Source organism: Typopeltis vanoorti, chromosome 5, assembly GCF_054136105.1.
Source record: "Typopeltis vanoorti isolate ZY-2024b chromosome 5, IOZ_Tvanoo_1.0, whole genome shotgun sequence".
NCBI lineage: Eukaryota > Metazoa > Arthropoda > Arachnida > Uropygi > Thelyphonidae > Typopeltis > Typopeltis vanoorti.
Genome location: NC_143553.1, coordinates 58,740,281 through 58,754,930, shown reverse-complemented (window position 1 = coordinate 58,754,930; position 14,650 = coordinate 58,740,281). Strand labels below are relative to the sequence as shown.

The following is a 14,650-nucleotide window of genomic DNA, read 5'->3' as shown; positions in this document are numbered from 1 at the left end:
ATACCCATAACACGTTAGAAAACATTAGAAAATAGTAATCCCCCCCCCCATAATATTGCAAAACACCTCCGCGAACTCTTAAGTATGGAACTGTAAGCTTCCACTTATTTTATACTTTTCCTTTGACCAGTTCTAGAGGATGGCGAGGTAATTTGAACCTGAACGCTAACTTAATCTTGAGCGGTTGCCTTCACTAAAGAATATACTTAAAGGGAAGAAACCGAAAGATTACTATTTAAGTCGGTATGTATTTAACTTTCGGTTTTGTGATAGTTTGAATTATTAGATGTTTTGTTTTGTAATTATGCCAGAAAAACTCTCCCGTACTTGCGTTTTCTTAAATATATCAAAGCACCAGTCCTCCGTGAATCAGGAATATTAGGAATCGTAGTAATTCAACTAGTTTTTTCATCCACAGTTTTTGTGATTCACTCTCTATTGGAACCATAATTTTAGCTGCCGTAGGTGTAAATTTCTCAACTTTGTCTTGTGAGGTCCATTTTATTAGACCTGTCTCAGCAAGCGTGGATATCTTCCAACTTCAGTTCGGTCACGACATGCTTTATATGTTCTTTGTCTTTAGGAGAACACATCCGTTTCTGAGTTATTGATCTGATGGAACTGGAAATAAAAAAAACAGGAACTTGACTAAATGAATCAAAAGTATTCTGCAGATATTTCACAGATAACTTGGCTTTCGCTAACCTTTTTAAAAGAAAAAAACAAATTGTTTTTGTTTTTTTTTTTCAGGAGTTTTTGAGTTATTGATCTCCATCAACTTGATTTTTTTTTCATCGAGATAAGTAACAACTTGGTTTTATGCTAGTTTTTAAATTATCTTTTTGTATTGTTCGAACATCATCCTAATTCCACACCACGTGATTCAGACGCGCGTGCCCAAGCATAACTTTGGCCTATTGACCATTAAGTTGAGATTTCCGTCAATTTAAATTTTAGGAACTGCAAGTTGAGTGTATTATAACCAAATATTTATTTCATATAAAGTATATAAGTATCTAAATGTAAATTACTCTACTATAGTAAATCATTATTGCAGACGATATAATCTGCAATAATGATCCTGGATTGAATCAATTCTATAACAGCTTTTACAACTGCGAGTTATCCAGTCTCAAATGGAGGCAAAATAATATTTTTGTTTTATTAACTGGAGAAACTGGCAGGAGAATATACTCCCTATCAGAATATTAATTCTCTACTAAGTCAAATTACTTGGTTGTGATAGCCCATTGAGCTTAACACGTCAGAGGGGGGGGGAGATGCCTGAAATCTTTAGGACTGTTATTACAAATAGTTCTTCGCCTGAGATTCATCCTTTAGAATGTAACTTACTGTTAAATATGATAACTAATGTTCGAAGACAAACGTTCACTCAACAAAGTAGAACGATAGTAGTTAAATTTGACTAGTATGTTGCATTTAGCATTCGATGACGTCACATTTTAACAATGACGTCCGCATTCTCAACATAGGATGCTTTCAATTTGTATCTCATTAGCATTTGTTTTAATTATTTCTAATACGCCACTGTCGTACCAGTTTTAAAATGCACGGAACATCTTTGTACGGTTGCTGTTGACTCCCGTTTGACAGACAAACGTTCACAATCCCACGCACAATTAAGGGTTATCTACGCAAGCAGCGTCTCTCTCTCTCTGCTCCGATAATTAAATTTTTCAGCGTTCCTTCACGTGGCCAAACAAAGCCCTGCGAATCACTGGCTAACTTCCGATTTGGCGAAAAATTAAACGAAGACGATTGTTTTGCTTGTCCTCTGACATTTACATTATAAGATTAGCGTTCCTCTTGGCGAATTAATAAAGGAGGATGTCAAGACGGGCTTTTCACTTTGGCAGCGGAGCGACTATACGACCTTTTTTTTTAATACCAAAACAACAAGTGGGCACAGGAAGCAGGCGTGCAAAGGCTCGTCTCTCTTTGAAAAACGCTTGACGTCCTGTGGCTCGTGACAAGATTTTGTCTTCCACGAGAAATCCTTGCGGAAAATCTTAGTGTGGTGTGCGCAAAGGAAGGAAGGAACATAAAGAACAAGTTAACCCCCCCTTTTTTTTTCATTACTTTTATGTAGCTGAGGCTGAACAACTTTTTTTTTTAAGTCGCTTCCCTGGAGTGCTCTTTTAGAAGGATGCAAAAAGAGGAAGCACTTGACATGCTCAGACTTGTGGAAAAGTACATTAACCATGTTAATATCGCAGTTTGTGTTAAAATAATTCTTGGTTGAGATTCTCATCGAGGAAGCAGACATGGAGGTTGAAAGATAAAAGCTTACTTATTTGAAATGCTTGGAAGGACAGACGTTTTCTTTATATGATTCGCAGGTGCTTTTTAAGGTAGAAAGTTTTGTTAAAGTAAATAATGCTAATCGCAACATTGAAGATATTTAATCAGTCGTGGTATTGCAAAAGAGCAGACAGTCAGAGGTTAGCTTACATATATCAACGATCAACTGCGTCACTTGCTTGGGAAGAGATCCAAACCAAGAATCTCAATCTTTAAAAGAGAAATGTTTTTTATCTTTTTCTTAATCAAAGGTGAAGTTAGTTTTTTCACTTTGCTTTCACAAAGCAAGCAAACGGGTACAACGGTGGACGTACTGAGCCCAATGCACAGACATAAAAATACAATTAAACTATGCCAGACAAATTATTCTTGTTTAATACTTCAGAAAAGTTTACGCGTGAAGTATATTCACAACTAGGCTACTTGTACATAAATGCTGTTAACTTCACGTCATTAACCTCAGATGGAAAGGATCACTACTCAGACCAGTTTCGACCTCAATAGAAGAGAAGAAGATAGGCATTCTAGGCCTAGAGTAGTATAAGAATGCAGGAAAGGGATTTGATAGTATTAGGAAAAAGAAAGTGTATCTCCATAGTATTAAAATACTTCATCTCTCTGAAGTTGGCTATATAGAAGTAACATGAATGAAGATACTTCGCCCACAAACTTAATTTCCTGTTGCTGGGATAAAGAATTAAAACAATATAATTAAATATAATTTACTTCCTGAATAAGCAAATAAAGTTGCTACAGAATAAAAATTGCTTACGAAAATGGTGTCGGTAAAAAAAAACACTGTTGTTACTGAAGTTTTTGTAACAGTTATTCTATTTTTAAAATTTAAAGTACAACTTTTCTACCCTCACAAATCACATGTAATTGATATCGTATAAAATGGTTTCATTTGAGTAATACGAAATAACCACACGTTTTCATTGCAAAAACAGATTCAGCTTATATGACAGCAGTAGCTTGTCTGTTTTGTTACCAAAAGAAATACAAGAGGATTCGATAGCATCAGCAGTAAGATACGTGCTATGCTTCCAAAATGTCTGCTTTCGATTTCCAACGTACCACAAATATTCATTTATTTTGGTAGAAAGAGGTAGTCCATGCATTTGCAGTCTCTGTGTGTGTGTGTGGGGGGGGGGGGTATTTATTTAAACGGCATTAGCAAATTTTATCTAATTCCCAGTACTCAAATAATGCTTGTTCATTAAATGAATTCATATTTGCTTACTTTGTGAATATCTTGACATATTAAATGGTTTATCACACATGTATATAGACAGAGTACTTCGAAAATAGTTTTTTTAATCTTCAATAAAAAAGAATTTGTCTTAAGGTTTAAAAATTCAATTTTTCTATTGTAGCCAAAATGAGAATGTCTCACATAGATTATTTTTTTTAATCTGAATACCACAGGGAAAAGACTGAAGATGCGATATTTCTTATAATCTTCAAGTCTTGCACATCAAATAATAGTAAGTTTTTTCCATTATAATTAATGAAGAGAAATATCTTATATTTCTGGCAACTTAATTATTAAAATGTCTGTAAATTTTATTTTTAAAATGCACTTGAAGATTCTTAATGTTACTTCTCTCCAGTTAGTAATGCTAGTTTGAATAGTTTTTTGTTTCGTCTTGCTAGATATTGGTATGATCTAAACATGCTGAAATATAAATCGTAAATATTTTCTAATATTGATTACAACAGCGAATGTTCTACAATTGGGCACAACAAATTACCGAGTCTGTTATAATAGTATACTGTTGCAGTAACTTAATTGAAGACCATAAAAACATCTAAGACATACCAGTGTTAAATTTTAGATTTAAGTTTTGTTTTAAATTTATTAAATACGATAAGAAATTTATTTTATCAAACATGAGAATTCAATTTTTTGAACGTTTCAAATAAACTTTGATTCCCTTATGCACGCATTCGCTTCTTGATGCTCTTCTATTCATCATTACATAATTTCTTGTATTGTCGGTCTGCGGTCGATCAATGTTGCCCATTTGTTCTTCCCCCTTAGCTTCAGGATACCTCTTGAGGAAGTTTAACTATTGGATAATCTACTTAAAAGCAAGGGAGAAATTTAATTACGTGTCTGAACTTCAGTGACTTTTGTAATGAGCACAGAAAGGACATCTTCAACATCACTAATACAGCAGCAGTAGCGTCTTTCTCCCCTACACATTTCCTTGCCTTCCCGTCCCTCATTATAAGGGAGGGAGAAGTGGTGTACGTGATGCTAACAATACGAACTACTGAGAGGCTGAGCTGCTGAGAGATGTCGAATGGAACCAAAACACGACACCAGCATTATGCGCCTTATTTTCCGCAGGCTGATCAGGAGAGGGGAGATGGGGATGGTGGAAAGACCTAATGCACCCGGCAAAACCGCCTTAAGCTTTGAAAAAAAAAGCCGATAAATCGGAACTCAACAAAGAAGTAAATCCTTCTTTTTTCCATCACTTCCTTACCTACTTTTCTATGTTTCTCAACCCTATTTCTGAGAGAGGAACTAACTCGTGTGCTGTTAAAAACCGTTGCTTTTTTCCCCTCTTTTCCCCTTTTTCTCATCCGTCAGTCCGAGATGGTCTTATGAAAATTGAGTCGGAATTCTATTTCCATATGCTGATGAAAAACGCAAACATGGCATACGCATTATAGGGAGAAGACGATTCTTCTATTTTCCAGTTACTAAACAGGCCGCTTTCTTGCAAGTCATCACTGCATGAAAACACCACCCCCGGGAGCGGGTTTTTCAACATCAAGAGGAAGTGGGAACCATTTGGACAAGACATGTGCAGTCTCTTGAGACGTGAAAGCTAAGAAAAAAATTCTTTTTTTCCCCTATTTCCTCAGGAGGATAACTTTATAAGCGCGTGTTGACGCTTTGTTAGAGGCGAGAACGGGTTTGGAGTTTAATTTATTTGAATAGCACGAAAGAGGGAGAAAAAAATACATCTACAGATGTCGAAAAGAAATGTACGTCTCTGACGGCACGGTCATTTTCATAGAGATGGATACAGATACTCGTCTCTTTTGCTCGCTTCAGTGAGATGATGGGTGGAAAAATCTGTATACGAACCTCCTCCAGGTGTTGTGCGACTCATAAATACAAATTTCGAGAAGATGTTTTCAAGTTTTCTTGACTGACAAGGAAGGAGTTCTTTTAAAAGAAAAACTGATATAAAACTTAGCGTTGACGAATCTCTTCATCAATATGAATGTGCAAAAATAAGGAAATAAATCTTTTTTGTGTAGAGGAGAAAAAGATGCAGTCTTAAATCTGAAGTTGTACACACGGGATATCACTCATTTCTTAATGAGTGATATCCCGTGATAAGTAGTGTAGGTGTAAGATAGATATTTAATTAAACATTAAGTTATCTTGAAATATTTTATGCAACTCCCACCCACGAAAGATTATAAACCTGTAGTACATCAGTACCGTGGTTGGGCTAAGGGATTCTTTCAGATTTAAGCAAAATTAAGAATGCACCATACTTAGAAAAGTTTGAAATCCGGATTGAACATTATCTTTCTTCTTTTGGAGCTAAAAATGTTAGATTTTTTTAAAGCCCAGATTTAAAAGTATACTTAATTTATTTCAGTTATGTTGCGTACGAATATAACTTTTTTAATAGATCATGAAAGTGTTGAACAATCCTGTATCATAAAGAGAAACTTCCCCAAATCGTAAGATTTATCACTTAAATGGATATCTTCACTTCAAACGTGTGTATTTAAAAATGTGCAGCATACACTGTTTTTTTCTCTTCGAAAAATTGTGATATTTGTAATACTTTTCTCGATATAGTCCGAAGACTAATTTCTCATGATATTAAAATAATTGAAAGGTTTATTCAATGCTTAAAAATAATTGCGTTAATTAGAATGTTTATTAATTCTACGATAGAAATGAATAATTTCAATGATAAATGTAGTATACCTGTACAGTACAACTAACCCAATAAGGGTAAACATTTGTCCAACTTAAGGGGTTTAATATATTAAATGTATTTAAGAGTATCTTTATCTGCTGTCCAAGGCACATGTCAATCTCGTACAAGTTAGAATTTAGGAATATACCAGACAGTAAGGAAAAAAGTAACCGGAGACGCTATAGATGTAAGAACAAAGTACTTGTTATTTTTCCCGACACCATTCTTATATGAATTCCTTTATTTTATCTTCCGAACTTGATAAATAATTAAAATCAGAATGAAGCAAACGGAACTACTTCATACCAGAACAGATGCCAGTTTGGTTGGCAGATCGGTAGCACCTTTTCTCTTCAACCAGTAGGTCTAGGTTCGACTCCCGCTGTGGACTTGGATGATTGTTATCTTTAGGTGGGAGATCACTTATCGGATGCTTGAGTGGCTTTTACACAGAATTATGTAAAATTTTAAAAAATAATAAATAATCCACTCACAACAATGCGCAAACTTGTAGCATTTAGGAGATAATTAAATTTTTAGTCATTGGATGTTTCTGAAATTTTAATTATCAATATCGAAGTTTACTGATATGGAAATATCATTTTGTAGAATCCCTGCCGTATTTGGTTTAAGTGTAAAAATATCGGTAATAAATCATTCTCTTGACTATCTTAGCTAAATTTTAACGATAATCTATTTTGATATTCCAAGATGACGTCTTTTCTTCGGTTGGTATTGTTGTTCCATTTGTTTTTCTTATGATGCAACCTTCCACGTGGCCAAGAAAAATAGCCTTTCTTCGCCTTTAGCAATTCACAAAAATTACATTTTTATGCATTTTAATATTTTCTTCGCTATAAGAATTTGTAGTCTAGCTGTGTTGAGAAGGGATTTGTCTTTAATAACACCTGGAAAAATGCTTAGTTTTTTTATTTTGCTCCTTCAACTGGTACTTTGGGACCAAATTTCACTTGAAATAAATTAAAATGTCTTGGGTAGTTGATTGTTTCTTAGATGTGATACCACACTGTTAGGATAGCTACCGTAGAAAATGAAGATAAACTGGTTTCATTCCAGACAGCTTTATCTCATTAGCCACGAGGAATTTCAGTGAGTACCCTTTAAGACTATGTACCGTTATATACATAAAAAAAAATACTGTAATTGGCAATGTCAAGTGCTTCCCGTAGGACAGGCATTCATTAAACACAAATTCATTTCAACATGCTACTAGGGGAGGATGATGGTGGGAGGGAGGAACAGAGCGAAACAAAGGTGATATTACTTTTTAATCAAAGAAAAATATGTAGTTAAGAAACCTGCAAATCTTAGCGAGTTCTTTGTATATGTGGCGCCATCTCTGCTTTTCGCTAGGAAAGTGTCAGCTGTCAGAGACAGTTTGAGATTTAATTATGTCTTTAAAGCAGCTTATTCCCCTTAAGAGGATTTCCGGCTTTTGAGGCATTCGGAATCCGAGCTGTTTAGAAATCTCGTGAGACTGCGTGTAACGCGTGGTATTCTCCAGCGCGCGCTTTCCCTACAACAAAAGCTGTTGGTTGTGAAGAGTGGAGGTGAGGGAGGGAAGACACTTTACTTGGTTCGGAGAAGCCGGGTGAAACAGACTCTCATTACGAATTCCGTCTGTCAGAAGAGGAGTTGAGGGGGGGGGGGGTTGTTATGACTACTTCTGAAACCTTTTGTCGACAAGTGGTGGGTGCTGAAAGCTCCCTCCATGTGCTCCATTGATCCGTTTTTCTCCCCTGGCATTCTTGGCATATGAGAGAATCACTGTCTTGTCTGATTATTAGAAACGGGGGGTTGTACGTCGGGATATTACTTTTTTTTAATTCCTGGGTGGAAACCGGCAAGCCTTCAAGAGAGGCAATTATGGAAAGGTTGCCACATCGAATTAGAAGTTTCAAAATGCTTCAAGTTCGATGTAAAAACTTTGCATGTTTTATGCAAGTTTGTCGGGAAAAAATTGTTGAGTTGGCAACTCAACTGAACGTTTGGCTGAAACGACAAAAACGAATCTCAAATGTTCTTTAAAGAAAATTATTTTACCTTATGGATGCGAATACTGTGGATGATCTTGGTGTTTCTACTGACAGGAAGGTGAAAGGAAATATGTATGGAAATAACTCAAACCCTCAATTATTGGCGGAGAAAGTGCGACAGCTTGGAAGTTGGAACCATTTGAAATCAAATCAACTAGATGGATTTTTTAGTAGTGAAACAGCTCTTTAATTGTTATATAAATCGATAACAAAAAAAATCTTCCGTACGTTAGGTTGAATAGCCTGCTACGTAATGCATTATGACTTCCCAACGGCATATTTCTGGCTACGTATGAGAATATCTTGCTTCAGGTTTTTTAATCCTCGCTTCCTGGTAAGATTTGAACCATCTTTTCCAACCCAAGGGTCCGTGTCGCATTGTTCCTGAAAGTGTTTCCATTACTACCTTTTACGTGGTTTCCCATCTGACTATGAAAAAGACGATAGGCTTATATTTAATCCATTCACGTGATTCTACAGGAGATGTTCGTTTAATGCTGTGTGTAGGTTCGTTTTGCGAAATGCATTCATTTTGTTCTTTCGTGTATGTATCCTGTTTTTCTTTGACCAAATAGATTTTAATGAAAACTTGGTACGAGTTAATTTAAAACCAGTCGAATTATATTTTTGAATTGTTCAGCACTAAGTGTTATAGTAATTTAAGTAAAACTTGAAACACCCTCTCTCATTGCTTTTAGTCATAGGTGTACCTGAGTCATTCACACGCCTCATCATAGAGAAATTTACTTTGTGATAAACTGAGATTCGTCACACTATTCTTTCTTTTCGAACTTTCTAATTATATGGTTATGAATCCAATAGTAATATCTATTTACATAAATTAATCTGTCTGTATAAACCTGCGAAATTAACGTTTGCTTTCTCTCGGCCGCCATAAGAAAGATTCTGTTTCGATTCTCTTGTAGCTAACCAGAACGTTCTGGTTTGAAATAGTCTATCTTTGATAGTGATAGTTTTCCTCCTAAACATTTTGGGTTTTTAACCAATCAACTAAACAAATCGACTGTAGAACTTCCAGACGTATACCGGTTAGGATTTAGGAGTACAAAGATGGTGGCACTTGTCTGCCATAATCCCCCTCTCCTGAAAGCTTTGATTCATTAATACTGAAGTTCGCTCAAACTTTAACTGAAGGGCGGAGACTGAGTGCTTTGTAATTTTTACATAAGGCTTTAGAGGGCTTAATTTTATGAATCTGATTACACTTATAAACATGTGCGTTCATCGTAGATTCCAAATATTAATACCTCTATGTTCTTTAAGAAACCTAGAGTAGATTCAGGAGGGTCAATCTTGATTGTTAAAGTGAAATAAATTTGAAAATTTCTCAAGGTTCAGTAGATGCATGTCTAAGAGAAAGAAAGTCTTAAGGTTACTCGATACACTATGTATAAAGATGATTCAAATTGTGAAAAAAATTGAGAATATAACCACCTAGAGTTAGTTTGGGATCTTGTTAGTTTCCAAAGTTGTTTTTTTTCAAGCATTGTGGCCCAGTCGCATTTTAATGTTGTTGCCATCAATCATCATGAATTTCGAACTTTATGCGATTTAGAGCTAATTTCTAATTATCTTCTACGTTTGAGGTTAAATTTTATCTATACAGTTTGTGTATATTTCATAAAAGTTTATTTTTCTTTTGTGCAGGTCAAACTACCTCGTTTCAATGGGTGAAGGGCAGAAAGAAGATAAATCCTTTAGGGCTATTTGCGATGCAAGTGCAAGTTGTAGTTCTTTCTACAGCGATTCTCAATACATAGAGAAAGATACTGAGTTAACGAGTGAGTTCCTTTCTGGTCTAACTGATGAAAGCGCTGACAAAATAGTCCAGGAGTTAACGATCAGACAAATAAGTTTTATGAGATTCTTAAATCGTGCAACCCTTCCAGAAGATGACGTCCATACACTCGTAGTTTTACTCGCTTTAGCCTGTGAGACGAATAAAAAAAGAGAATTGAATAGCATAATAGAGATATTGAGTTCGTCTTTCATTTTCCTCAATGAAACTATTCCTCAATATATGAAACTTTGTCAGAAGTACTGTTGTAAGGCCCTTGAGTTAATAAAATGCCTGATTATAATCCACGAGCACGCTTCACTTCCTCTTTTATCCTTAGAGCTGTTAAATGTGATAAAGAAAATCATGAAACCCATGAATCATTTGGCAGAAGCAAGAACACTGAACAAACTCGTCCGGGAAATGATAGACAATTGTCATCAATCCAGTATTCGACCTGCATTCCCACGAATGAAGCCAAGAGCTGAAATTTCTGTGTATCCAACAGGTCAAGATATGACCTTACTGAGGGGTTCATCTCCAAAACTGAGAATACCATATTTCAAGACTTCCCACCAATACTTAGATGTACAATGCCATATTTTAAGGGAAGAGATGATGCGTCCGATAAGAGACGCTGTCCTGGAATTTAGGAGATTAAAGGCCCGAGATCGTGAAACACAGAAGGTGAGATCATCTCGCTTTTACAGTGATGTTGCTCTTGTATCTCGTGAATACTCAGGTCAAGATATTTTGTATCTTCTCCGAGTTACATTAGCTAATGATGTGAATTGGGAAATCAGTAAAAACCTTCGAAAAGGGCGTATTGTTCTGGTGACCTTCGATGAGTTTTGCACCTTCCTAGTAGGTTTTATTGTCGATCGAGTTCCTTCCAAACAGATTGGTAGATGTTGTAATATTCAAGTGAAGACGGTAACAGATTCTAAAGATGAATGGACTTTCTTGGGCTATAATTTCACTGTAATGGAGACAGAATTGCGCTTCCCACTTACTCCGCATTCTTTGCTTGTGCTGAAAACAACAGATAGCCGTAATTATACTTTAGCGGATATGATTGTTTTTTTCAACAGTCTGGATCGTTATCCTCCATACCTTTCAAGATCTACGACGTATTCCTTCGAGATTGGCTGTTGTATTGTGTCGAGATTTTTGAGAGCTACGTACATGACGTCGCCTGATGCTTTTGCACAAGCGAGTCGGAATTTTAGAAGTCTCATGCATTCTACTGAAGCTTCATCACTGGAAGTGAGCAGGGTAAGAAGATGTCGTATATTGGATGAAACATCATGGCCATTGGCAACTACACTCAATGTAGATGAATGGCAGTTAAAAGCTCTACGAACTGCGCTAACAAAAAGTGTTGCATTAATCTCTGGTCTTCCAGGTACAGGAAAAACCTTTCTGGGTCAGTTGATTGTCAAACTTTTAGTAACAAATACAAACCAAATAATACCAATGGCAATGAGAATGTTTTCATCAAGGACTTCTTTTCCTATTCTTGTTATTTGCAGGAGCAATCACGTTTTGGATCACTTCTTAGAAGGACTGCTAGGTTGTACTCAACAGATGGTGAGAATTGGTGGCAGGTGTAGAAGCGAAGTAATGAATCCTTATGACTTAAATAATATGGTTTCCTCCATAGAAAATATTCCATTTCTAGAAGTTCGTGACTACTGGCCCGTCCAGCCTGTCTTGCAGGTTGTCTCCAAAATAATGAAAGGAAAGGTTGGTGATATTCCGACTATTGACAAATCTCTTCTAGAAAAACTTAACAAATTGACATCTTCCACGGAGCTCATAGTATCTGACCCTCTCAGCTTTGCTGAAGTAATCGCAGAAATAGATTGTAGTTTCAAGAATGATATTCTCCTTGGGCTTGGTTTACCATCCGAATATTTTTGTCGAAAGACTTTAGAAGCATGGTTATGTCTAACTCCCCAGTTGTTACATCGCTATGAAGACATTCCTGACGTGAAGTATCTTTTTGAAAGAAGATTCAAAAAAGTTAAAGATAAAGTTTCAGAGGAAGTATGCCAAATTTTTCAAAGGAATGAAAGTGAAGCCACAAAGAATAATCAAACAGTCGATGTCAATGGGAAAGAAACTGAAGAAGAGGAGGATATAAAGTCGAACCACGCAGAACATCAAGCAAGTAGCTCAACTGACAACTGTATTTCCACAAATTTTAGTGATGAACTTAGATCCCTAAATTCGGATTTAGCGAGTTTCTTTACAGTTAAATATAACCAGATACAGTTTGAATCGGATCTTAAAATTTCTCACAGCAGTTTATGGCAAATGGATCTCGTTTCACGATGGAATCATTTTCTGTGGTGGTCGTCAAAACTGGATGAAGAAATCAAATCTCATATTGCAAAAGTGAAAGGCGAATACATTACTCAGAAAGAAAATCTCACCAAGTGGAGATTTGAATTTCAAGTAAAGATAGCGAAATCCTGTAAAATAGTAGGCTTAACTATGGGAGCATCAGCCAATAACCGTTTTCTTATAGAGAAACTAAAACCTTTGATTGCAGTGGTAGAAGAAGCAAGTGACGTTCCTGAAAGCTATCTTGTTGCAGCCCTTCCTTCATCTATTTGCCATTTGATATTAATCGGAGACCACAAACAGTTCACACCAAAGCATGCAGTAGACGATATGTTACGGGAACTTAATGTAGAAAGCAACTTATTTACTAAGTTGCTGAAAAATGGAGCTCCATTCAGTATTTTATACACACAACGCAGAATGCGGCCAGCCATTGCAAATCTTTTTGGAGTATGCAGTTTGCCTCCCATTTCCACCAATCATTTCTCAGTGCTCAATTATCCAAGTGTGAAAGGAATAAAAACAAACATCTTTTTCATTTGTCATGAAAGGCCAAACACTACTTGTGATAGCCACGAAGCAAGCTTTCTAGTGTCTCTGTGTCGTCATCTTTTACGCCAAGGATATAAACCCAATCAGATCATCATTTTGACTACTCATTCCGATGAAAAGTTAATTATAAGAGATATTCTACGAAAGAAGCATATCAAAGACATAAAAGTATCAAATGTAATTGGTTTCCAAGGTAATGAGGCTGATATTGTGTTGATCTCATTTGTCCGAAGACCAGGACAACCACTGGATTTAATCAAGGAGTACAGATTACTTTATATTGCTCTATCCAGAGCTAGACACGGTCTTTATTGCATTGGACATTTTTGCAAGCTTTCTGATGAGGATTGGCTTTGGCCAATTGTTATAAGTAAGTTACAAACACAGAATATGATCGGACCTGCTTTGACCCTTCGGTGTCTTAGGCATCCTGAAAGAGAGACATTTGTGTCTTGTAGTGTGGATTTCGAGCAGTCTCCTAACGGTGGTTGTAACAACAGTTGTGATTACATACTTCCGTGTGGTCATTTGTGCCCAGAATATTGTCACATGGACCCTGACCACACGGACATAACGTGTCGATCTATATGTGGTAAACAGTTATGTGAACGACATGTCTGCAACAAAATGTGCACAGAAACTTGTGTGGATCCCTGCTATGTGGAGAATGAAGTTACAGATGGAGGTGATGGGGCTTCTGGATGCCAAGTGGCTGCGAATGCAGCAGGTAGTGAAGAAAATCTACAGAATAACGTTCAAGATCCTTATAATTGAGAACTGAGACAAGAATTCAATATTTTTAACATTTGGAGAGATTTATATGAATTAGATGTGCATTTGTACAAGACGTTTTATTCCAGAAACTTTTATAGAACACTTTACAATGTTTTAATAGTGTGGGAATCTTTAGCGACTCCAAATCAGATTTTTAGCCAGTCCAGGATCATCTGAACAAAAGTACCAGTCAGAACTATTTTCAGTACCTGAAATCAACAAAAGGTTGGTCCAGAAGATCATTTTTGAACTGTCACGTGTTTTTCTTATCCTAAATTGTTTAAAACTGTTTCAAATGTGACAATTGGAATTTCATCATTGCAGTTGATGTGTAAAGTCTTTTGGTGAAAAAATTGTTAGTTTTTAATTGTTTTTAACAATCATTTTAGACTGAAATGATCATGCATTGTATAAGTATAATCCATTTCAATTTATATTTTTCATTGTAATATAAACATTTAATCATTATTAAATAACTTGTCTTTTTTATTACGAACACACAGAAAAAAGTATTTCTACATTATTGTAAGAAGCTCAATCATATCATCCAGTTTGATGTGTACTCAAAACAGCTAAGGTTGAATATCAGAAAGTTTTCACACAATAACCAGTATACCGCAAGTTCAGCTCATACCTAACTTCTTGGCTTGTTATATTCTTTCTGTTAAAATACCTTGCAGGAATACAAATGTATATTCAATGATCAAGTGGACGTCATAGTTTCTTATGAGAACGCATCCTCCTAAGAGTTAAGATATTTGTTAATCACCCATTGAACTGCATAAATTTGATTTTTCTAAAAGCATAACAGGAAAATATTCGAATATAAGGATAAA

General features: G+C 35.9%; 1 protein-coding gene across 1 annotated transcript; it reads left to right on the top strand.

Moving 5' to 3' along the window:
- Window positions 1-10,028: 10,028 nt before the first annotated feature.
- Window positions 10,029-13,814, top strand: LOC150106450 (NFX1-type zinc finger-containing protein 1-like). Its single transcript, XM_090393004.1, has one exon. The coding sequence runs from the start codon at window positions 10,029-10,031 to the stop codon at window positions 13,812-13,814; it is 3,786 nt and encodes a 1,261-aa protein (XP_090249130.1).
- The last annotated feature ends 836 nt before the right edge of the window (window positions 13,815-14,650 follow it).